Source organism: Oreochromis niloticus, linkage group LG9 (assembly GCF_001858045.2).
Source record: "Oreochromis niloticus isolate F11D_XX linkage group LG9, O_niloticus_UMD_NMBU, whole genome shotgun sequence".
In the NCBI taxonomy this organism is placed as follows: domain Eukaryota; kingdom Metazoa; phylum Chordata; class Actinopteri; order Cichliformes; family Cichlidae; genus Oreochromis; species Oreochromis niloticus.
The window spans coordinates 3,294,526-3,320,414 of NC_031974.2; the positions used below are offsets into that span (position 1 = coordinate 3,294,526).

Here is a 25,889-nt window from a genome sequence, read left to right on the forward strand (position 1 = left end):
TCACTGTAGCCGAGCTACTCGCTAGCCGGCAGCCGCACAGCATGGTCCGACGGGCGCATAAGCCTTTTATCCGAGGCGATAAGCCGGAGAAGGGAGACCAACAAAGGGGAAGCAAAGGGCCAGCTAGGAGGACCAAGTTAAGGGATACCAGGGCATACCAGGGGGCTACTGGGGCTACCAGGGGAATACCGGGGGATACCAGGGGAGAGGCACGCTCCTGACGGATGCACATACATACAGCACTCTCAAGGCACTCACACACAACACAAGTGGAGATCAAACGATCACCGGTGTCACGTCCGCACAGCTGTTTTATACGTGAGCAGTGGGGCGTAGCCGGGTGTGCCGGAGTGTCTTAAAGAAATATCCACATGCCACGACCAAGGGGGGTCGTTCCCCGTACATATGGAATATGTAACGGTGTGGAGAGATAGTCTTGATATGCTAGAGAACGGCTACTCGACCACTGTTACACCTCTTTCAGGGATGCGTACATAGCCCCCCACACACACCCACACCCCATTCGGCAAATCAGACCATTGCTCCATCCTGAGGGCGGCGCACCATGGGTCGGACCAATCAGATCCCATGTTGCGAGACTGTTTTGATCGCGTGGACTGGGAAATGTTTGGCCTGGCTGCTGACGACATTGACGAAAACACAGACTCAGTCTGCAGATTTATTAGAAAATGCGTGGCAGATGTCATCCCATCCCGAACAGTCAAAGTCTACCCAAATCAAAAACCCTGGATTAACAGTGATGTTTACAAGGCACTGGCAGCACAGAGCACTGCTTTTCCTCCGCAAACACATCGGACTACAAACACGCACATTACCAACTCCGGAAGACGATCAAAGCAGCCAAACGTGAGTACAGGGACAGGGTGGAGCAACAGTTTGACAACCCTCAGAGTATGTGACAGGGACTAAACACGATCGCAGACTTTAGACGGAAAACCAGCACACTGCAGACCACGGCCTCTCTGTGTGAGGATCTAAACGTATTCTACGCTAGATTCGACACAGCGAACACCACGAGACCGGACAGTGTCCGCACGGCGGATGACGTCAGTGTGCAAACTGTGTCTGAGGAGGATGTGCAGAAGTGCTTCATGAAGGTGAATGGACGCAAAGCTACTGGTTTGTACATATATTTATTCTTATAATTCTCACATTCCGATTCTTATATTTTGCTTTGTTTCTTATGTCTCTTGTATTTTGCACACCTGTGTTGTTTGTGAAGCTCGCACACAAGAATTTCACTCACATGTGCTGTACCAGTGTACCAGCACATGTGATTTGATGTTTAACCTTATTATGTCAGTAGATGGTGCTCTTGTACTGCTGTGGAACTAGTGGAGAGACAATCCGGTCTTTAAGTGATGACGTGATGAATCCTGCTTCTGGGCCCAAAGTAGTCTGCATTTAATAAGGTTTTGTGTTTTTAACATGTTTTAATGCTTTGTTTCTTGTTTTATTTAATCTGCAAAAGCTCCTAAAAACAGTCTGTGTTCACTGTCTGCCTCTCTCAGTTTTTATTACTTTAATCAATTTAAAGCTCTGTTTTTAAACCCTTCCAATGTATCTACAGCCCAGCCCATGCAGCAGTATATTAATGACTAACCTCGTATTGTGGAAGGATTTTCTCAGTTGAAAGGATTTAGACAGTTTGTAACTCTCAGTGATGCCGCAGTGTTCGTTTGACTTTGGGACCTGAGGCGGAGTTTGGGCCCGGAAGCGGCTGATGACATCAGACTTAAAGACCAGATAGCTACAGGCTCCGTGCATGTGCAGCTCAGAAAATAAATGAGATCCGGCCTGAGCGAGACGCTTACCTCAGTGTCCTCTCTATTAATCCCACTGATGTGTATCTTCTCCAAATCCACACTTTCAGTGTTTGCAGACACGTCATCGATACGTCTGGTATTTATGTTATCTGAGAGCGGGACTGTGGCTATTTCTTTAACCGCGTCAGGGCCGAGCATCTCATTCACAATGGCATTGCAGGCAGGCAGTATTAATGTCTCTGCTATGGTGTGTGCTTTTTTGGATGTTTTGTGTGGAGATGACGTTTAAGCCTGCTTGGGACCGCGGCACTGTTTGAGAGCTTTTCGCCACACACTAAACATAGCGGAGTCGGTGCAGTTGGCTCTCCAGTGAAAGTAAATCCAAGCGAAAGATAACTTTCGCTGTATTGCCTCGAGCTCACCGTTATTGCTTTCTTTTAACCATTGAAAGCACAGATGCCCAACAAGGAATTTATTACTTGCAGTAATTGTTAAATTGTCTTTTTTTGGACCAATTAATAAAAATGAAATAATTTCCCACAGCACACCTGACGATCTCTCATGGCACACCTATGTGCTGCGGCACAGTGGTTGGGAAACCCTGCTCCTCTATGCCGCTTGCTGCCAGTCCAGATTTCCCGTAGGTCTGGCGCCGGTAATGTTAACTCTGATTCAGACGTGGCGTTGAGTCTGCCAGACCTCTTCCTGTCAGAGTGCCTTTGGATGGTGAAGGAAACTGTACTGACTGACACCTTGATTTCTTTGTAATTTCCCTTTTTGTATAACTCTGAAATGTACCTTGTTTTCCAGTTTGGGGTAACCTCACCTTTTTTTTTTAGCCTCTGACAGTTCAGCACTTACCTTTGTCCCATTTCAGCTATTCACTGGTCTTGAACAACTTGAATTACAATAAATAACTGTAAATATTGGGCTGTTTTAAAACCTTTGACCGGTAGTGTGTCTGTGCATGAGGGTGGAAATGCATGCTTATGTCTGTTTTGAATGTTATAATGAAAAACTCCTAGTAAAATAAGACTGAGCCGTAATGGTCCATTAAACCTTAAACAGATAACAGTACAACCTTTGGTTTGATTAGAAACTGTTGTGTGTGCCTGTTGATATTTATTGAGCTGCTGAGAAGTTACATTTCAAATGAGCTGCCACTCTTTATTCCATTTATACAAGTCTGGTGTTATTGTCCAGATGCTGAAATACCATGACTCCAACTTTACATCTGCATTGTGAACGAATCACAGGGACGACAAGAATGTGTTGAAGGTGTGCTGTATATGTGTGCTCAAATTAAAAACTAATTATAACTACTTAGAACTGCAGAGGGCCTCATTGTGACTCCACAGACTGTAACAGCACTACAGTGAAACATCTGGTTGCACACATATAGGCTGCTGTAACATGAGACAGAGCCAGACAGATGTGATTGATAAAAAACTATGTAGGACACTGTAAGTGCATGAAGGCTGAGGGTGGGATCTGGGATGGGCAAACTGGGGGAGGACTGGGCTCGCTGGTGGCTTAGCAGCCGGGGGACTGTAGCTGGACTGAATGTGGGTCTGATCTGAGTCCAGAATGTGAAAAAAACTAATCTAATGAAATAAAGTGCATATGATATGAGATTTATAAATGTATATTAATTATATATATATATATATACATCTACATATAATAATTATACATTTAGTAATGCACTGCAGTGATTTGTATGTAAATTTATAAGTTTATGGTGTGTTTCTGACTCATTCTGTGCATAAAATTGAAAGAAAATGATACATAAATATAAAAGTTTCATTAAAATGATGCATGTTTTAATTGATAAACATATTTAGATGCCAAAAAGTTCTTCACACAGAAATTCACACAAAATTTCCATCAAGTTGTATCAGAGTTGATCAGAAGCCCGAGTGTTTGACAACTTTGTATTGTTTCACTGCCCAGAAGGATTTAAAAAGATCAGATTTCTTAATAAAAATCACAAACTTGCACGTCTCTAGTCCACAGTTTGTCAAAGGTCAAATTAGTTGGAATATTATAGCAAATCACTTTATTTAAAAACTGGAAAAATAAACTTCTTGCATCTGTTTACTGTTTCATTCATTATGTATTTACTGATAATCTACTGTATAAGAAAGCCCAGTATTTTATTCATGTGTTTAGTTTAGAAAAGCTAATTTAATTACCAATTTAATTAAGATATCAGAAAATCAAACTGTTCCTAAATGTATGGGAGTAAAATGTAAAACATTCACCTCAGAGATCTAAAATGTTATGAAGACTGATTACTCAGGTAAAGTATTTCGAGCTTGTATTTAAATACAAGACTTGAGTAAATGTGCTGAGTTACATTCCTCCACTTCAAACAAACAGATGGAGCAACACAGCAATAACACAGAGAGAGGTGAAGTGAGTGAAGTGGGTCAAGTTTTCACTGCTGCCAAACAGAGTGCCCTCTAGGGACAGAAAGAAAGAGAAACTGTCAGAGGGGCCCTCAGGGGCAGGGGGGCTCTCAGGGGTGGGGGGCCCTCAGGGGTAGAGAAAGTGTCAGGGACAAAGGTAGGGATGGTTGTAGGTGGTGATGTTGGACAAGTGAAGTCTAAGTCACTGTCGGTTTCTTGGGAGGTGAGGGTAAGAAATTTAGGTGGTGTCCCGGTAGTAGAGGTGATGGTGTCATTGATCCATTTCTGGTATTGGGACACACGGGTGTAGACTGAAGGTCCGTAACAATTGGCGTAACTCGTAATTCCAATCTGGACCCAGTCTGATTCGTTCTTCACCATGAGTGGCTCTCCTTCATCTCCCTGTGAAAAGAAATTTATAAACATTGTGAAGTCGAGTTGGTAACTTTTAGAAGAGCATCTGTCTCTGATATCTATCCTGCTGAAGCATTAGTATCAACTTCAAACAAACCTGTTAGATTTACTTATCAGTGAGAACATTTCTATCAGTTTCATCTGATATCTGAGCTGTTCTTCTGTTACTGGCTCTATGGTGTAACTGGCCTTCATTAGCTCATGTACAGGACACAGGATGAAACAGCCAGCTTACACCCAAAGTTAATTAGAGTCTTCCAGGAAATGTGAAGCAGTCCTACAAGCTGTACTGAGACATGCAGCGAGCTACTGACAAATGTATGAAAGAACGGTTGCTTCCAGTGCTGACACTGAAGCTGATGCTGAAGCACCATAATTGTATGGAATGAAACGATAATCAGGACTTTGTATGAAACCTTTAGCAGATTAACAATAATTATACAATGTTGATCCCTGACACAAAGACTTAAAAAACTGTAAGTAAAAGTAATCCATTACATAGCATGGACCCTTCCATCCATATTTGGGCCAGGTGCAGGTAACGTTCTCTGTAATCTGTGGGAACCAGTAGTAGTAGTTGTAGTCTCCAAAGTAGCATCTGCACTCATTGTTTCCCAGTATTGGCACATTAACTTCCTGCAGGATGTTGGGGTATCGATGACCTAATTGGAGAGAAAAAGGTAAGACTCTTAAAGAACCCGTCATCAGTATTGTTAAATGAATACATAAATAAGCATTTTGTAACTTACTATCATCATAACCAAAACCAGTGACCCAGCTGCTGGTCCCATTGTAGAAAGTGCTGTCTTCTGAGGCCAAGGAGATCGGGTGAATGTAGTCTGTGGAATTCACAGGTTCAGACAGCTTCAGGAGACAAATGTCGTTCTCATATGTAGAGTAGTAGTAGTAGTAGTAGGAGTAGTCGGGACGTTGAGGATGGCAGACGATGTCTTCCACTTTCCGAGTCACCTCATTTGGATTTAAATCTGACTGGTTGTAGCGTCCCAGATAAACCACCGTGTTGTAATTTGAACTTGATACACATAAAAGAATACAGAACAAAGATGGTAAATGGAGTGGTACTGGTACAAAATGGTCCTTTGTACTCAACACAAGGAGTCAAAAAGTGTCTTTCACCCAGTCACACAGTGCTTTTATCTGTCGACTTTGTATCTAACAGACGCAAAGTAATTGTAAAAAATAACTGTCATGCACAACACTCTACAGTTACTATCATGATCATCATTATCATCATCATCATCATCATCATCTACAGCAAAAATGTAATTTTTTCAAAGTTAAACAATGACTCACGATGATAAGCACCGAGCAGCTGTCAGAACCCACTGCTCGGTGATTAGGGAACCTCCACACTGGTTATATCCATAAGGTCCATAAGTTACTACAACGGCATGCCAGGGCCACTTTCCTGGTGCTGCATCTTCACCTCCCAGGATTCTGCTGCTTATACCAGCTACTCCACAGGTTGACAGAAGAAAAGAGACCACAGTTAAACAGTGACTTATCAGCCGCAACATTAAAACCTGTCAGAGGTGACAGATAGTGGTAATCGTCTCTGATAGGCTAGGCTCCATCTAACACACTAACTCATCTACCTATACAAGGCAAGGCAAGTGGCTTTTATTGTCATTTCAAACATGTACAGTGGTGCAGTACCACTGAAATGAGACAGCGTGCTCCAAGACCCTGATGCTACAGTGCAACGCTAGATAGAAGAGGACGATACAGATACAAGACAGTGCAATGGAAATGTGCAAAATGTGTGTGTGTGTGTGTCTGTGTGTGTGTGTGAGTGTGTGTGTCTGTGTTTGTGTGTGTCTGTCTGTGTTTGTGTGTGTGAGTGTGTCTGTGTGTGTGTGTCAGTGTATCAGTGTGTCTGTCTGTGTTTGTGCGTGTGAGTGTGTCTGTGTGTGTGTGTCAGTGTGTCAGTGTGTGTCTGTGTTTGTGTGTGTCTGTGTGTGTTTGTGTGTGGGAGTGTGTCTGTGTGTGTGTCTGTGTGTGTGTGTCTGTGTGTGTGCACCGACTAGCTTTATCTTTAGAGCTTTAGCTTAAGGAAAACTTCAAACTTGTAAAAGGTTTTTCCTTACCAGGCTGCTGCGAGTGACAACCTGAAAATTAGAAGATAAAGATCAATAACAGAACAGCAGGTGGTGCTGTGCATCTGTGAGAAAGGAAATACTTCAAAGCAGGCTTGCTGAAAATTAAGATACTTTGTTCTGTTAAAACTTTGAAATGTTGACATTTAAGTTGAGTTTACAGATTTTTAAATGAAAAACAGCTTTTAATAAAATTTGTCCCCAGCCAGGACAAACTGATGTTGATGACGTTGTTCCTTTTGCCAGGAAACCTTTAGCCTTGCGGTACCCTTCATAATTGATCATGTTAATTAGTAATGTTGCACTAGACTTATGCTAGTTTATCCAGTATATTCAATCAGTGTTGCAACACATCAGTTTATTTGTTATATTACTTATTTCCATCCATCCAGTCTGTCCTGCTGATCCAGTTTAGGTCTCAGGGGGCATTCGGATGGACAAGGCAAGCATTCATACTCACGTTCACACCTACGGACAATTTAGAATCACCAATGAACCTAATGTGGCAGGGGTGTGGTCTCCCAGGTGTAAACAAGGCGCTGAAAACACTGTTGGTAAAAATAAAAGTGCTACCACAGACAATCAAACGCTGTGTGGGTCTCTATCATCTCACCACAAACTGCAGATCTTTAGAGTCCCGGAGAACACGCAGACTAAACACGGCGTGATTATGCTGCAGCCACGGTGCTAACAACCGTGCTAGCGTGTTGTTACTTTGTATCACAGGTGTTAACAATGATCACTTTACACATTGCATGTTTCCTCCTTTACTGTTAAGTAACAGCCAGCCTACAGTGACACTGATCTGTTGCCCCCATCACTAAATGTTTAATGATATGTTTAAAAGCCATATAAAACATTTTATCATTAAGATAGTTATTATCATGAAACATAATATTTTTATATTTTTTACATTTTATAGACATCACCTGGATCTTTAAAATAACCATCAAGATTATGTTAACGAAAAAGTTATTAATCAACTAATAAACACAGTGAGAGGAAAATGGATGGAAAAACTCATTATTTTAAAATGTTACTGAACACTTGTCAACAACTTGGAAAAAATAAAGTACTTATCTGATGTGAAATGTCTGAACTTTGTAAGTGAACTCTTAAAATGAAATAAAAAACCTCAGTGTACAGAGTAAAAATGGAGAAATCTGGATTGCTAGAGATGATCCAGTAATTCCATTATGACATTAGTCAGTATCGAGACGAAAACTTTATTATTACAATAATTAATATGTAAAATCTGTTAAATGTTTTAAAATATTTAATATTTAATTATTATACATGATACTATCATCTATCAGTGCATCAGTTTTCTTTGGCTTATCCAATATTATGTTTTTAACACAAATTATCATCATTGTTATTATTGTTACTATTAGTAGTACCTGTACTTAATGACCTATTTCTTCTACCCTGAATACTCAGAAATGAAGAAAAGGTTTAAAGAAAAATGAAACTTTCTTTCTCACCTCTCCATAAGAGAATGGTCGTCACAGTCATACAGGACAGGAGGTGATGGAGAGCCATTGTGAACTGCACCTCTATGATGGTATCAGTGCCTTTAAATAGCCAAAGTTTATTGAGCTCCACCCAGAGCTGCACTCTTTCTTGGAAAGCTGCTGCATCAGTGATGAAGTCAAACAGGTGGTAAAGATGTGCTTCCTGTAATATTGTGAAAGACACATCGCAGACATCACAACAGATGGGTTTTACTGGTGAACACATTATTTTCTACTTCACTGAGATAAAGGCACAGCCTAGTCTTCCATGTTATTCAGACTCATTATCAGTTTAATGAATGCATATTCTGCTGCAATCAACCTCAGCTGAATCTTATCACAGAAACCTTCTTTGCAGAAGTTGTGTAAAGTTCTTTGAGTGAAGATAGAGTAGAAAAGCGCTGTATAAGAACCAGTCGTCCATTTACCATTTTAATCACTTTTATTCACATATCTCTACATTTTCACTTGGTTATCACTGCCTTTGTTTACATGGACCCTGTAGGGTCACTCACATTCTCGCCCTAGAATCTGCCAAAAAAGCCAGTAAACAGTGCTTTTAGAAAAAAGAGATGGAAAAAATAAGAGGAAAAAAGGCTCATTTGCCTTATGATTCGATTTAGTAGAACTGTTTGAACTGTGTCCAAGATTTTACATTTTAAATAATTATTGTGGTAAAACAATATTCTTCACTTTTTATTTATCGTGTTCAGTCCAAAAGGAAAAAGAAAACAAACATGTCTGACAACATTTCTATCATTGCTTCTGTCACCTGTGCTTCCAAGTACACCTGTGAGACTACTCAGGATGGGCGGGTCTGAATATGAGCTGGGAAATGTCCAACTAGTTTCTTATGTCATCTGCCTACATTAACAGTGTTGTTACTGACTGAATCAAACCAAAAAACTAAGTGTTTTTAATAAAGTTTGATGCTACTTCCTGGCATGATGTGCACACCCACTAGGTCCCCCAGGACCCTCAGTTTTGTCCCACATCTTTAAAATTGTTCTGAGCCCCCTGCAAATATTTGGAAGCATTGTCCTTTTTGTCTTTCTATGTAATATTTTATGTGTTTTATATCAAAAGTTTTCCAGTCACAACAAAGTCTTCAGATTAGAAATGATTAGAAACATGCAGTTAGACATGTTTCACACAAAGTGAAGTACATTTGATTGCTTTTAGTGCAATTTGTTGAATGATTATTCATTAGCCATTAATCAATTCTCACTTCAAATTCACATACCCCTAGTTTTTATTGGTTGCTCATCAGCACCCGGTGCATTCTCATCTCAGGAAAACGTGCAGAGTAAAAACAAACTATTCAAGCTTGTCCAAGAGTTTGCATTTAAAATATTTATTCTGTGAAAAGAATAATGTTCACTTTCTCTTTAGCTTCTCTGAAATGTTTTTATCTCTCCTGGAGATGCCATCGCCAGGCAGCGAAGCAGGTCTAACAACATTTGTACCATTGTATTTACTGTGGGATTGGAATGTCACCAGTCTGTTTTGAACACATTCACACAGTTAATAAAGGAGATGATAAATGTTCTACTGAGAAAAGTACAGGTTAACACATTATAGGAAAAGCCGTAAAGCCTTTGAATGAAAACAGACGCTGTTGTGACAGTGATGTACACTGTCTTGTTGGTATATGTCTGATTCCTATACATTTTACATCAGATAAAAACTTTGATTGTAAGACTCAGATAATTATTTATTAAAAGTGAGATATTTTAAATGAGAATAAGAAAGAAAAGTATGTCTTTGTGCCCCCCTCTCCCTGTTAATGCCCTACCTGGCCCCCTGGCAAAACTTTGCTAGATCCGCCCCTGCACAGTTACCAGCTGTCAGCTACTTAGAAAAGGATCCTGGTGTTATTTGTCTCTCAGAAACAGTTCATAACTTCAACTCATCCATGTCCCCTAAAAGGTAAACCTGTTTCTCCATCACCTGTTCAGCTCTGATGATTCAGTAAGGACATCTCCTGGTTTCATCTTCATGTTTCCCTCTCACCACATATCCAAACCAATATCATGACCAGCAGCTTTACAGCTGTGGCTCCAGCAAACATCAGCTGATACTAGAAATTAATATTAAATAAATTCTAACAACAGCTGATCAAGCTTAAAGGTGCTGCTGTTGATTATCTGCTGGTTTCCTGTTTCTGGGGCAAAGTGGGCGATAAACAAACAAGAGAGAAAAGCCGATCAGCTGATCATTGATCAGTTTCATGATTGAAGTAGAAACAGGAGAGGGAGGGGGGAGAATGAGAGAAGAAGAGGCAGCTGTGCAGCGTAAACACACAGAATAAACCCAGCTTTGTGTCTCTTTCCATTCCAGCTGAAGTCCGGGACAAATCACGTTCCTTTTCAGCTCAGTATCATTTTCTCCTGTTTGTCTCTGATAAGATTGCTTTCAGAGCTGTTGCCCAAGCAGGTGGGGGTTGCATCTCATCTCCTCGGCTGTAATTGGTCCAGTCCAGAGTCGATCATGACCAACTGGCCAATCCACCACCTTTCATTGTTTATACCGTTACAAAAACAACAACAACAACAACAAAAACAAAATCTGCGGATAAAAATGAAAAGTCACCATCGGGCATGTCGGGCATTTGATGGCCAGTCCAGCTGGGGTAACGCCCCCCTTCCCAAGACCAAACATCTCTCCTATAGATGCTTGATACTTAGCAGTAGGGAAAACCACGCGACAGTGTCCCTTTTTTGTGGTGTATTTCCAAATGAAAACCAAAGTGACCATCTCATGAGTGTCTGGTTCGGTCCTGTGGACCAACCTCCCCGACTAACATTCTTTTGTTTAGCTTCTTGCTGTGTCTACCCAGAATGCACTGTCTCGTGTCTGTCTCGTCCTGGTCTGTCCGGTGTAGCACCATGGTGGAACGTTGTCTCGTTTCACTGTGTACTGCACATTGTTGGAATGACAATAAACCCACTAGACTAGACTGGACTTAAAATCATTAGATATGTAGTGACCTAAATATTTACCTGCAGTATAGACAGGTCCTCATTACCTCTGGCACAGATTCCCTGTGGTCAGACACATATTCACGTTTTATAAAATATAAACTTTCAACACTGAGTGATGTAATGCACTGAGCAGCTGTCAGCACTCACTGGTTAATGATTCTCCACATAACTGCTTGTCAAAAGATTTCAGGATTTTGGGATTTTTATTATGTTATGCTTAAAAGTACGTTTCTTTATCTAAATATGTTTGCTCTTTCAGTTACACTTAAATGGGGAAGTGCAGACTCAACAGGAAGCCTGCACAGTTCTATTTTATCTCTTCCTGTACGTCTCTGAGAATGCTATGAATAAAAAGGCTGACAACTATTGCACGGTGTGAGTCTCCCTCAGTCTCACCCGTGTACACGTTAAACCTGTCTGAGCGTCTTTATTCCGACCTGAGTTGCAATACAGGAAAACTCCTGACACTGCTATTAGTAGGTCATGTTGGCCACCAGGGCCCAAATCATGGGGTTGTACTTTGACCTACTATGATTCTCAAAGTCAAGTCTGTGATGATCTCCTTGGTCTTCTCCACATTCAGGGACAGGTTGTTGTTGTTGCACCACTCGGCCAGATGGTTAACTTCACCCCTGTTGTAGGTCTCATCGTTGTTGCTGATGTGACCTACCACAGTTGTGTCATCTGCAAACTTGATGAAAAGGTTGGAGCTGTGTGATGTGTGCAGTCGTGGGTCAGCAGAGTGAAGAGCAGAACGCTCAGCACACATCCTTGGGGAGTCCCTGTACTCAGTGTTGTTGTGCTGGAGGTGTTGCTGCCGACCCATACTGTCTGCTGTCTTCCTGTCAGGAAACCCAGCAGCCAGTTACACAGCGAGGTGCTGATCCCAGCAGGTCCAGTTTGTGAATGAGGTGCTGGGAAATGATCGTGTTGAGTCTGCTGCGATGGGCCAACAAATTCTAATCAGCAAATAGCATTTTGTAAATCAATAAATCATGTTCAATTCCATGTATGTCTTATTATGGTAACAATGGTCAAATAATCACAATGATCGTTTGCATCTTATCAAACAGTGTTTTTTTAATCAAAGCTGATTGTGCTCTGAGCGTCTTTGTTCAGTGTGCACACTGTAACCCAAAAAGAAGGGTATACTGTGAAGAGGTTCAACATAGCCTCGGTTGGCCTGACACAAAATTCCAGTTTCCCATTTAACAGGGTTTAATCATTTAACAGGGATCCAGTAAAGAGAAACCAATAAGCAAGAAGGAAGCTAGACCTCCTTTGGTTTACAGAACTCTCCAGGCAGACAGTGCAGACCTTTGCCCCATTTTCTGTTGTGTGCTTCTTTATGTGATGGTGATATAGTCAGGTAAAGAGTCGCGTAACTGTCCCGGTTAACTGTGTGGAGAGAGAAGCGGACCCAAATGCAGACAGTGGAGATGAAGGTGAGTGTTTAACAGAAAACAAGCCTGTGGCTGAAAAGAAACACTACAAAACAACCTGCAAGGAACCTAACCTGGGGAAACTTAGAACCTGGAAACACAGCTGGAAACACAGCTGGATAGAGACACAGCGGGGGACGATACACAGATGCTCTGACGAAGAACAGAGGTAACCACACACTAAATATACACAAGGAAATGGCACACGGGGGGAGACACAGCTAAACATAATCAAACATGATGAGGCAGGGAGGAAGCACAACAGAATACATGACCTGTGACACGGACCTTCAGACTTGATACTACACAGAGGGGACGTGGAGCACAGGGGCCTAAACCTAAGAAGTAGAAATACAAAAGAGAAACCATCACAGTAGCAGCCAAGTCCCAGATGAAAACAAAGATCAATAATAATACAAAAACACTGGCTCACAGACGCAGGACTGTGACATTAATTAGCTTCATAGTGTGTCCCTCAGCAGAGAAATAAAAGTTCAACCACGATAACAAAATTAGAAAACTAAACACAGTAACAAGAAACCTCACAGTGTAATACTGGGGAGTAATACACCGAAATATCATGAAAAACAAGAATAACTTTAAAAAAGGATGAACATCTATTACAATTCTAAAATGACAAGAACAGAGCTCAAAATGCTTTAACACTTTGGAGAGGCAAAGCATGAAATGGACACAGTGGACCAGTGTGTCATCAGCAGGTGAGATCTGTGACCTTAATCAATGGGAAAATAAACAAAGTGTTCATAAATGTGAGGAGAGGCTTCAATCTGTCTGTGAGGCATTAAGAACCACCTCACTTGTCTTAAATCAAACACAAGGCTTGTGACAGTTTGACAGAATAACATCAGAGAAATATTTTCTGTCTATACTGTTTCCTTATAATGTTGCCAGCAATGTCTTAATATTTGAAGTGAGAACTCCAGTTTGTCTTTTTTCCACTCGCGTCTGGCAGCACGAGGCCTGTCATCAAGCCCGGTTTAGATGCAGTTTCAGGCCTCCTGGTTTTCAGAGGAGCCACCGTGTCTAAAACAGTTGGCTAGTTGGAGTAAAACCGTGAGTTTAGCTCCTCAGTTTGACTCCACTGAGACTCAGGAATGAGGCAACGCTCACAGAACAGGGCTGAGACCTGAGCACGTGGTTTAACTGTGGTATGGGCAACAACAACTACACAAGCATGTAATCTGAGATCACTGCATCACAAGTCTCTGAGTTCAAAACAGGCGAACCATACACACAAACAAAAGCAAGCCTTTGTTGCAGCTGATAAAAACAAGGCCAGGCGAAACTAAACCAACAACTGAACTGAGAAATACCCAAACTAACTATGAAAACAATGACAAAAGACAAGATTCAAGATTCAAAGATTCAAAGTGTTTATTGTCATGTGTCACAGGAGAAAAGGCATTTCTCTGTGCAATGAAATTCTTTCTTTCCTTTTCCACCCACAGACAGATTAATATATACAATAGAAATAGAACATATAAGTACAAATAGTACAAATAAATAAATGAAGATAGAAAAGGAGACAAAATATGGAGATTTGAAACAGAGATAGCTTAATATGTAGGATAACCTGATGTGCAAAAAATAAAAAATTAGGTCATCCTTCATATTAAGCTGTAGCCCAGACATGAATCTGAACAGTAGGAAAGACCTCTGTGACCTGACATGAAAACAGAAGGAGGCAGAGGACTCAATACACAGCAGGGTGATCAATGTTTCCTAAAACATTTACATCTCAGGCCCTCCAAGGTTTGGAGGTCTATCTCCCCCCACCACTTCCCCTGCCAGTGGCAGACGCCCTCAGACATCGGTGCATTGGTGGTTCTTTGTGTCCGGGGATGGGCGTCCAGGTACACACCGGCTCACTCCTGGTGGCTGCTTGTCGGGGCCTGGAGCCTGGGGCTCGCTCCGGCTACTTCGGGGGTGGGGTGCCCTCAGCCTCTCGGCCTGGGGCTCGGTCACTCAGGCACAGCTGGCTGCCGGCGGAGCTCACGGGCACGTCACTGCAACCCCCCTGGCTTCTGCTCCGCGGCTGCTGAGTGACCCCTCATCTGGGGCTCTCCTCAGCTCTTTCTGGGACAGTTGCGCGGCTGCCCCTCTGTTGGTCTTCCTTGGTCTCTTGTGTTCTGGGGGCCTCTGGATGTCTGGAGTCTGGATCTCCTCCATACCTGCTTCATGCCCAGGAGGACGGGGCTGTGGCCCCCCCACACCCTCTAGCCGATCATTACATGAAGGAACCTTTTAAATACAAGCGCGCTCATGCTCACAGGTGCTCACACACACAAACACCTTTTTGGCTCCTACCTCAAAGCACACTGTGCGCTGTCGATCTCACGTGCTGCACAATAATGTTTAATATTTAGTATTTACTGTCATATTCACATAGATCATTGTGATGTTGTTTATTATGTTGCTCTGTTTTCTTTGCTTGTTTTCTTTTTTCTTTCTCAACAGGTGATCCAGGTGATCGATATATGTATTTTTTGTCTGCTTATTTTCTTGGTTTTTGTTTTTTGCCCTTTATCCCTGTCCCTCTTCTCAGCTGTTTTTCTTTCCCTCTTTCTTTCTCCCCTTTCTTTCCACCAGTCAAGTCTGTCCCGTATTCAGCAAGTGAAAATAAAATAAACAATAAAAGGTAAATCAGATGGACCATTACGGCAAGGCTGGGATGGTCCATTTGGTAAAGTAAATCCGTTGGGCATCTTTCTTCGCCTTTAGACATTAATTCTGATGGCAAAAGAGCCAAACGGGACAGGCAAGAAAAAAAAAAATTCCATTTACAATAACTGATTACACAGCAGTGGAGAGTAGACTTTATCACAGTAGATGTCTTTCTGAAAGTGCTGTAACTAAGTTTAAGAATATAATCCACCCACTGTTATCTTCAATGCCCTGTACCAACATAGAGCAGAGCAGCTATCTGAACGCTACTCCAACAGAGGTCGATTATCTTGTTAATAATTTTACCTCCTCACTACGTACGACTCTGGATACTGTAGCTCCTGTGAAAACTAAGGCCTCAAATCAGAAGTACCTGACTCCGTGGTATAATTCTCAAACACGTAGCCTAAAGCAGATAACTCGTAAGCTGGAGAGGAAATGGCGTGTCACAAATTTAGAGGATCATCATTTAGCCTGGAGAAATAGTTTGCTGCTTTATAAGAAAGCCCTCCGCAAAGGCAGAACATCTTACTATTCGTCACTGATTGAAGAAAATAAGAACAACCCCAGGTTTCTCTTCAGCACTGTAGCCAGGCTGACAAACAGTCAGAGCTCTACTGAGCCAACCATCCCTTTAACGTTAACTAGTAATGACTTCATGAACTTCTTCACAAATAACATTTTTATCATTAGAGAAAAAATTACCAATAATCATCCCACAGATGTAATATTATCTACAGCTACTTTTAATACCATCGATGTTAAGTTAGACTCTTTTTCTCCAATTGATCTTTCTGAGTTAACTTCAATAATTACTTCCTCCAAACCATCAACGTGTCTTTTAGACCCCATTCCTACAAAACTGCTCAAAGAAGTCCTGCCATTAATTAATGCTTCAATCTTAAATATGATCAACCTCTCTCTAATAATCTAATCTAATCTGCTTTGTACTACAGACCACCAATCTTGACCCAGCTGTCAGAGACTAGACATAATATAGAGTGAAGGATGGATACAGAGAGACAGAGATATTTCCTCAGTTTGTCCAAATATGGTGTTGCATAACTTTAATTTTTACTATCAGCCAGAATCTGCCAAAAAAAGTCAAAAATGGCCAGTAAACAGTGCTTTTTGAAAAAAGAGATGGAAAAGATAAGAGAAAAAAAGTCTCATTCCCCTCATGATGTTAGGTTAAGGCTGTGTGCAGGCAGGAGTGGTGGTAAGGAGGACCCAAAGTGCAGACTCTCGGAGGCAAAAAGGTGAACTCAAAAACAGCTTTAATGCTGAACTCAAAGTAACAAACTTCCAAAGTGCAAAATAAACTCAGGCAAGCAGACAGAAACACACAGCATAGTAAACGGTAGATCGCGACAGAGAGCACAGGAAAACACAGGGCTTAAATACACAGAGGGAGCAATCAGGGAATGGGCAACAGGAGGGAAACACAGCTGGGGCAAATCAGGACTAACGAGACAAGGAGAGCAAAACCAGATACACTAACATGAGACATGGACTTTCAAAGTAAAACAGGAAACATAACAGACTCACAGGCAGGCATTATAACAAAGGGAACAAAGACGTGGGACCAGGGCAGACACAGACACTGACTGGACGTGGGGATACAGCAAACAGGGGAGACAGCAACTCAGAATCACAGACAGAAAACCAGAACACTAAAACTCTAACTGAACCCACCCAGAGAACCTAAACTAAGAATAATCCAAAAACCCAAAAGGCAAAACTAGAATATAATGAAATAACAAACTCAAAGAAACCAAAGACTAGAAATTATAAATAATATAACAAACTCAAAAACCCTGGGCCAACGACCCAGGCCTCCTAACAGTACCCCCCCCTTAAGGGCAGGCTTCCAGACAGCCCAAACCAGAATCACCAAAAACGAAAAACAACCCAACCAGGGCGGGCGGTGGGGGAAACAGGACGGAGGGCTTGAAACAAACCAAACAAGGAGCCAGAAACAAAAAAAAAAAAAAAAAAGGGCAAACAACGGAGCCCAGAAAGCAACATAACAACACACACAGGCGGCCAGGAAAAACAATGCACACAAAGTTCAGGGGGCCGGCCCGGAGGACGACGACCCAAGAGTCCAGAAAAAAGTTCAGGAGGCCGGCCGGGCGGGAGGCACCGGCGGCGACGGAGCAGGTCAGGAGGCCGGCCGGGCGGGAGGCACCGGCGGCGACGGAGCAGGTCAGGAGGCCGTCCACGACGGCGAGGACGCCCAATCATCGGCTTGGAAAGCGGCCAGAAAGGACGAGCAGGCCGGACAGGACGTGCAGGACGAGCAGGCCGGACAGGACGAGCAGGCCGGACAGGACGAGCAGGACCAGGACGTGTAGGACCAGGACGTGTAATCAGAGGCCTGGAAGGAGGCCGGCGCTGTAGAGGCGCAGGATGTGGTCCGGACGTCGGCGTGGCCAAGGCAGGACCAAGCGAAGCTGTAGCCGAGGCCAGACCGGGCGAAGGCGAAGACTCTGAGGCCGGACCGGGCGAGGGTGACGCTGCAGGCGACGCTGAAGCTGGACCAGACGACGGCGGAGCTGAAGCCGTAGCTGGACCAGGTGACGGCGTGGGAGCCGCAGGTGATGGCACTGCAGGTGACGGCACTGCAGGCGACGGCGTGGGAGCCGCAGGTGGTGGCACTGCAGGCGACGGCGTGGGAGCCGCAGGTGGTGGCACTGCAGGCGACGGCGTGGGAGCCGCAGGTGGTGGCGATGAAGGCTGGACGGGCCCTTCGGACCCTCCAGCGGGAACAGAAGGCTGGACGGGCCCCTCGGACCCTCCAGCGGAGGCAGGTTGCTGTGGCTGGACGGGCCCCTCGGACCCTCCAGCGGGAACAGAAGGCTGGACGGGCCCCTCGGACCCTCCAGCGGAGGCAGAAGGCTGGACGGGCCGCTCGGACCCTCCAGCGGAGGCAGGTTGCTGTGGCTGGACGGGCCCCTCAGACCCTCCAGCGGAGGCAGAAGGCTGGACGGGCCCCTCGGACCCTCCAGCGGAGGCAAACAAAGGCTGGCGCGGTTCTCCAGAACCCCCAGCGGGAACAGAAGGCTGGACGGGCCCCTCGGACCCTCCAGCGGAGATGATCAAAGGCTGGGCAGCTGATGCAAAAAATATACCCCCAGAATAAATAGTCCCATGGCCTGAAGAAACAGAAAAAGTGTCCTTTTCACTCACCACAGCCGGCTGTTTTGACATCCCGAAGTCCGGCTGTGGGGTGACACGCCGGTGGCGCGGCCGCCGCTTCCTCCTCGGTGATGGCTCCAATGGGCCGGGCAACTCCAAGTCCGGCAGGCTGGGCAGCACATCTTTCTCCGAGTTGGGTAGGTGAGCGGTAGCAACAGGGGGATGCAGATGAAGCTCATTAAGGAAAAACTCCTGTATGAGTGGGTGAAGTGAGTCCAAAAGCCAGGGGAGACCAGAAACCAGTCGCTGTAGCCGGTTCGCTACAGCACGCTGAAATTCCTCCCCTGGATGATTCAGCCACAGGTCACATAAGTTTTCCACTGAATAAATTATATCCTCCCTGAGCTCATCAGACGGGGCGAGTACTGCTGGGTCCATGTTCTGGTCGCGATCTTCTGTTAGGTTAAGGCTGTGTGCAGGCAGGAGTGGTGGTAAGGAGGACCCAAAGTGCAGACTCTCGGAGGCAAAAAGGTGAACTCAAAAAACAGCTTTAATGCTGAACTCAAAGTAACAAACTTCCAAAGTGCAAAATAAACTCAGGCAAGCAGACAGAAACACACAGCATAGTAAACGGTAGATCGCGACAGAGAGCACAGGAAAACACAGGGCTTAAATACACAGAGGGAGCAATCAGGGAATGGGCAACAGGAGGGAAACACAGCTGGGGCAAATCAGGACTAACGAGACAAGGAGAGCAAAACCAGATACACTAACATGAGACATGGACTTTCAAAGTAAAACAGGAAACATAACAGACTCACAGGCAGGCATTATAACAAAGGGAACAAAGACGTGGGACCAGGGCAGACACAGACACTGACTGGACGTGGGGATACAGCAAACAGGGGAGACAGCAACTCAGAATCACAGACAGAAAACCAGAACACTAAAACTCTAACAGAACCCACCCAGAGAACCTAAACTAAGAATAATCCAAAAACCCAAAAGGCAAAACTAGAATATAATGAAATAACAAACTCAAAGAAACCAAAGACTAGAAATTATAAATAATATAACAAACTCAAAAACCCTGGGCCAACGACCCAGGCCTCCTAACACATGATTCCTTTTAGCAGAGCTGTTTGGACCGTGTCCAAGAGTTTGCATTTAAAATATTTATTCTGTGAAAAGAATAATGTTCACTTTCTCTTCAGCTTCTCTGAAATGTTTTTATCTCTCCTGTAGATGCCATCGCCAGGCAGAGAAGCAGGTCTAACAACATTTGTACCTTTGTATCTGCATTGGGATTGGAATGTCACCAGTCTGTTTTAAACACATTCACACAGTTAATAAAGGAGATGATAAATGTTCTACTGAGAAAAGTACAGGTTGACACAAAGTGAAAGCTCACAGCATCTGCTGCCAACCACACCGGTGACACGTCTGACGTCGCGGTCTAGGGGTACAGGAGCGCCATATAAGTGTTTAGGAGGAAGGTGACCCCGCCCTGGTCCCCAAAGTCATACCCAGAAGATAATTTACAAGTTAAGGTGATTTTATTGCTACCAAACTGAAAGCTTTAACTCCGGGGTGTAAAATATAAATTTTATATTAATAAATAAAAATTGAATTGAATATTTAAAATTGAGAGGTGTGCACCAACACCAGAGGTGAGGTTGAATACAGAAATCATCCTCTGGACGACATATAATGTGCCCACCCCCAAGGCCCTATGTGTGTGTTATTCAATTCAAATTTTCAATTCAATTTTATTTACACAGCGCCAAATAACAACAACAGTCACCTCAAGGTGCTTTATGTTGTAATGTAGACCCTACAATAATACATACAGAGAAAAAGCCAACAATCATATGACCCCCTCTGAGCAAGCACTTTGGCGACAGTGTGAAGGAAAAACTCCCTTTTAAGTCATGGGTATAGAGAGAATACAGGAGGGGGCTCAGCACACTGCCCTGTGTATGAACCTCCGAATCATGGACTTCAAAGTCTGATTCAGCTGCTCCACCAGCCCGTCAGTCTGAGGTTGGTAGATGCTGGTCCGAATAGATTTAATGCCCAATAATTTGTACTGCTCTTTAGGTGTGCAAGACATGAACGACGTGCCCTGATTAGTCAGTCCCTTAATTCACCAGCACTTCAAGTGTGCCACTAGGGGTGACAATATACCGGACAAAGTTTATTCCAACATTAAAATGGGCAACAGGGCCAGACCTCTGCCACATCTGGGCCAGTCTGACCATTTGCCCCTGCTTCTAATTCCTGCATGTGCCCCCCTCAAGAAAATCTCTTCCACCATCACAAAAACTATTATCATATGGCCAGAGGACACCTCTCAGCAGCTGCAGGACTGTTTTGACAGGACTAACTGGGATATCTTTGAACATCAGGACCTGGAAATGTTCACAGACAGTGTTCTCTGCTGCATAAAACACTGCACAGACACCATCACAGCACACAGCATCAGAGAGGCCCATCCTATAGAGGGCCTCGCACTGGAACAGCTCAGGCTAAAGTATATATAGTGATAACAGATGTGAAAAGCTTCAATGATGGAAACACTTGAACAGGAAGTAGAATAAGTTCACCTCCAGAAGAAAGAAACATCCAGAGTGAAATGTTTGTGTTCTGAGATCTGCTTATCAGCCTGGAGGATGTTGGAGTGATGTCCAAGTCCAGATCGTGTTTCCTCTATAAACCAAACTTTAGACAAATGTAGTTTAACTGAAGTGTGGAAAATGTCCCTCCCCCCTCCTGCTGTGTCTGCACTGTGGGCTTTGTGGCAGCTGGAGTGTTCCTTTATTGGGAATGAGAGGGAGGAATGGTTCACTGTGACTGGATGGCTCAAAGCTGTGAGTGCAGGGCTAAAACTTTGGCCCTATTCACCCCACATGTTCACAGCTCCTCACAAATATTACCTGTATTTTGGGCATGTGTCACATGATAAAGTGGCACCTTTTTATGTTCCGGCAACAATGACGTCCATGCGTTATTATGAATCCTTGAAATGAGTTTATTAGAGCAGTATTCCAACCCTTACTATGACTGTGCCAACAAAGACCTTCACCACTGTCAGAGCTCTGTGCTTATTCTTTGCCTCTGTGAAAGGACTGTGACAGTGGGCTGGGCTCTGCTTCAGTCTGCGTGGGAAAGGCTGTCCACTGTGTGAGAGAGCCCCCTTGTGGCGAGAGAGCGCAGTCGCGCTATCGGGCACATGGTCCAGAACACAGAGGTTAAGCTAACACGCAGCAAGAGGCAGCTTCCAAACTGCAGTGGACTCCTCGGTGTGTCAGTTGCGTGCGTGGCTAAAGAACTGTGAGTAGATCCCTGAATGAGAGGAATGAGAGTCTTTCAGCCCAAGTTGAAAGTTCGGACTTCAAAGTTTTTAAACTTTAATTACAGCCCAGTAAATCCAGAATTATGAAAAAAAAAAGCAAAAAAAAAAGCCATGCTTTCAAAAAAAAATACTGTCGTAGTCGTAATGACGACAGTGCTTCAGGCTGTATTCTAAGGACAGCGCGAAAACAGTAAAGAAAGGAAAAAAAGCACCATGTTGTACCAAGCAAGTGCAACATGTTGACCAATTTAAAAAAGTCAACATGTGGGATTTGGTTGTTTAGGAAGAGGGGAGAGTTTTGGGAGTGACGGTCAGAGAGAGAGAGAGTTTTTAGATGTTGGAGATTTGTGATGTTTTGCGTGGATTGTGTAGTTAGTCTGTTGTGTAGTCCTTGTTTTGTGTGTCAGTGACGACACTAATGAATGTCACAAAGGCACATTGCAGTGTAAACACTGTCGCCAGGTAGAAAACCAGCGCAGTGATACATCTCCTGCTGTCAGGCCTGCAGGTTTATCCCTGTGATGTTCTCCTCTGTCTTTTGGTGGACTAACAATTTGTTTTCACTGGCACACATCATTTGTGGGGCATCCTATTGTGAGACCTGATTGTTCTCTCATTTTAGTTTTAGTAATATTTTTAATGGTTGTACAAAATGTAAAGAAAACGGCAGGTGTATTGCCTGCATTCTTAGATAACTACAGGGAGTGCAGAATTATTAGGCAAATGAGTATTTTGTCCACATCATCCTCTTCATGCATGTTGTCTTACTCCAAGCTGTATAGGCTCGAAAGCCTACTACCAATTAAGCATATTAGGTGATGTGCATCTCTGTAATGAGAAGGGGTGTGGTCTAATGACATCAACACCCTATAGCAGGTGTGCATAATTATTAGGCAACTTCCTTTCCTTTGGCAAAATGGGTCAAAAGAAGGACTTGACAGGCTCAGAAAAGTCAAAAATAGTGAGATATCTTGCAGAGGGATGCAGCAGTCTTAAAATTGCAAAGCTTCTGAAGCGTGATCATCGAACAATCAAGCGTTTCATTCAAAATAGTCAACAGGGTCGCAAGACGCGTGTGGAAAAACCAAGGCGCAAAATAACTGCCCATGAACTGAGAAAAGTCAAGCGTGCAGCTGCCAAGATGCCACTTGCCACCAGTTTGGCCATATTTCAGAGCTGCAACATCACTGGAGTGCCCAAAAGCACAAGGTGTGCAATACTCAGAGACATGGCCAAGGTAAGAAAGGCTGAAAGACGACCACCACTGAACAAGACACACAAGCTGAAACGTCAAGACTGGGCCAAGAAATATCTCAAGACTGATTTTTCTAAGGTTTTATGGACTGATGAAATGAGAGTGAGTCTTGATGGGCCAGATGGATGGGCCCGTGGCTGGATTGGTAAAGGGTAGAGAGCTCCAGTCCCACTCAGACGCCAGCAAGGTGGAGGTGGAGTACTGGTTTGGGCCGGTATCATCAAAGATGAGCTTGTGGGGCCTTTTCGGGTTGAGGATGGAGTCAAGCTCAACTCCCAGTCCTACTGCCAGTTTCTGGAAGACACCTTCTTCAAGCAGTGGTACAGGAAGAAGTCTGCATCCTTCAAGAAAAACATGATTTTCATGCAGGACAATGCTCCATCACACGCGTCCAAGTACTCCACAGCGTGGCTGGCAAGAAAGGGTATAAAAGAAGAAAAACTAATGACATGGCCTCCTTGTTCACCTGATCTGAACCCCATTGAGAACCTGTGGTCCATCATCAAATGTGAGATTTACAAGGAGGGAAAACAGTACACCTCTCTGAACAGTGTCTGGGAGGCTGTGGTTGCTGCTGCACGCAATGTTGATGGTGAACAGATGAAAACACTGACAGAATCCATGGATGGCAGGCTTTTGAGTGTCCTTGCAAAGAAAGGTGGCTATATTGGTCGCCGATTTGTTTTTGTTTTGTTTTTGAATGTCAGAAATGTATATTTGTGAATGTGGAGATGTTATATTGGTTTCACTGGTAAAAATAAATCATTGAAATGGGTATATATTTGTTTTTTGTTAAGTTGCCTAATAATTATGCACAGTAATAGTCACCTGCACACACAGATATCCCCCTAAAATAGCTAAAACTAAAAACAAACTAAAAACTACTTCCAAAAACATTCAGCTTTGATATTAATGAGTTTTTTTGGGTTCATTGAGAACATGGTTGTTGTTCAATAATAAAATTATTCCTCAAAAATACAACTTGCCTAATAATTCTGCACTCCCTGTAGTTGTCTCCAAAAGTTGAATCTGTTCATCTGGACGTAGCGTTTCTCCCACAAAACGCTACGTCCAGATGAACAGATTCAACTTTTGGAGATTTACTTTCCTGGATGATTGAGAATGCATCAAGACGTCCCTGTAGTTGTATATGTTTACGAAATGTACAATTTATATTTGCATTTCAAGTTATAAAAATAATTTACTCAGCATGTCTGTGGTTTGCAAACATTCAGACACGTGAGGTTGAGCTGAAAAGAATGATAGCAAGCAAGAAAAAACTAAAATAAATCAATTTGAGGGTGAAATACAAACGTAAACTCAAAAGGAGTCAAAAATGTCCGGTTGTATTTCAGACCTCAGTGGGTTAATCCAACAAATCATGAAAAATTAGGTTTAAATTTTAGTTCATGACAGTGCAGATTTCTGACATTTTGTGTAATTTAAGCTGTAACAATGTGATTGATTTCTAACAAAAAACAGTGAAACTTAAGTTAGACTTGTGTTTGTAAATGAACCGCCCCATGTTGTGTAGCTTTCTGGATTTTATACTTATTGGGCTACATATTTATTTATTATACAGGCTATACAGTACATAACATCAAAACTCACATGTTTTATGTAACTAAAGTGTGTAATTATGTGGGCTACAGACAATAATTAAGTTATAGACTATATTTATATGAAAAACGTGTATACTTACTGCATTTGAATCATTTTAACCATATGTAACCATCTGCATATGTGTTTGAAAAAAGGCTTTGATTTTGCCACCCCATTTGATTTCTTTGCCCCCCTCATGCCACCCTAAGAAAATTTCTCTAGATCCGCCCCTGACAGAAGCCACCATCAAGTAAAAGCTGTGGCACTCTTCTTCTTTGCCCATTTTCTCCCTGCAGCCCATCATTGACTTCCCGTATTGCACCATTGTTGTTTATGAGATGGAGAGCAAACCAGTGTTCTTACAAACCGTCCTACTTTGGCAAAACGTCCTACTGTAAGTAGTTTATGCACATTTCTGCTGTCACACAATAATTCCAGCATCAATTTAAGTAGGTATGACGGTTTGCCACTTAACTTTGCCAATCGGAGTATGCTTGTAGCTCATATTCATAAAGCCAGGACGGTTTGCCACTTCATTTTACTCGTTAAAGTATGCTTGTAGGTCACATTCACAAAGGTAGCATGGTTTTCCACTTGTTTGTAGAAGCAGTCTGCATGCCAAGGTGCTTAAGTTATATACCTGTCACCACTGAAGTCACTGGAAAACCTGACTATATAAACTTTGACAATAAACTCACCCCATTAGAGTTACAGTATATATTTACTGAATATATTTACAGATACATATTACACATTCACAGATCCAACAGAACACAGGGAGAAAGAAGTGGAAAAGAAACATAACAAATTATGCACATTTTTCACACCAGTACTTGACCAGGCTGCTCTCATATTGAGCACATCCAACATGTGCCCATGTGACACAAAAGTCACACTGCACCTGAGGAGGGAGAAGGGGGGTGGGTGGGTTGATGAGTGATGAGAAAATAATGACTTTAGTGCATTTATGGTTTTCATTTGTTTTACCATTTCAATCATACTGGACTCAGCATCGCCTTCCAGCATGGAACAAACCACACAGTAGTCATCAGCATTACCTAGAAACACGTTGGCGTTCAACCAAACAGTTTTTAACAAAACTGAAAGTACTTATTACAATACAAAAGCACATGACTCAACTTACCTCGAAGTTCTTGCAGTTCGCAAGAAATTTCAGTGCGT

General features: G+C 43.1%; 1 protein-coding gene across 1 annotated transcript; it reads right to left on the bottom strand.

Annotated features, from left to right (window-relative positions):
* Nucleotides 1–3,582: 3,582 nt before the first annotated feature.
* On the bottom strand, nucleotides 3,583–25,889 carry LOC100691143 (chymotrypsinogen B). Its single transcript, XM_005461864.2, has 7 exons — nucleotides 25,852–25,889; nucleotides 8,214–8,406; nucleotides 6,721–6,741; nucleotides 5,927–6,086; nucleotides 5,362–5,645; nucleotides 5,111–5,274; nucleotides 3,583–4,600 (listed from the first exon to the last, which is right to left on the bottom strand). Exons 2-7 carry the CDS (start codon nucleotides 8,269–8,271, stop codon nucleotides 4,253–4,255), a joined length of 1,035 nt encoding a protein of 344 aa, XP_005461921.2. The 5' UTR covers nucleotides 8,272–8,406; nucleotides 25,852–25,889; the 3' UTR covers nucleotides 3,583–4,252.

What these genes read in the sequence shown, in the direction of transcription:
- LOC100691143 (XM_005461864.2), bottom strand. Translation starts at nt 8,271, where the DNA reads ATGGCTCTCCATCACCTCCTGTCCTGTATGACTGTGACGACCATTCTC. An exon ending in GACCATTCTCTTATGGAGAG is followed by an intron (nt 6,742 to 8,213) that starts GTGAGAAAGAAA and finishes TCTAATTTTCAG; the next exon opens with GTTGTCACTCGCAGCAGCCT. An exon ending in TGGTTTTGGTTATGATGATA is followed by an intron (nt 5,275 to 5,361) that starts GTAAGTTACAAA and finishes CTCTCCAATTAG; the next exon opens with GTCATCGATACCCCAACATC.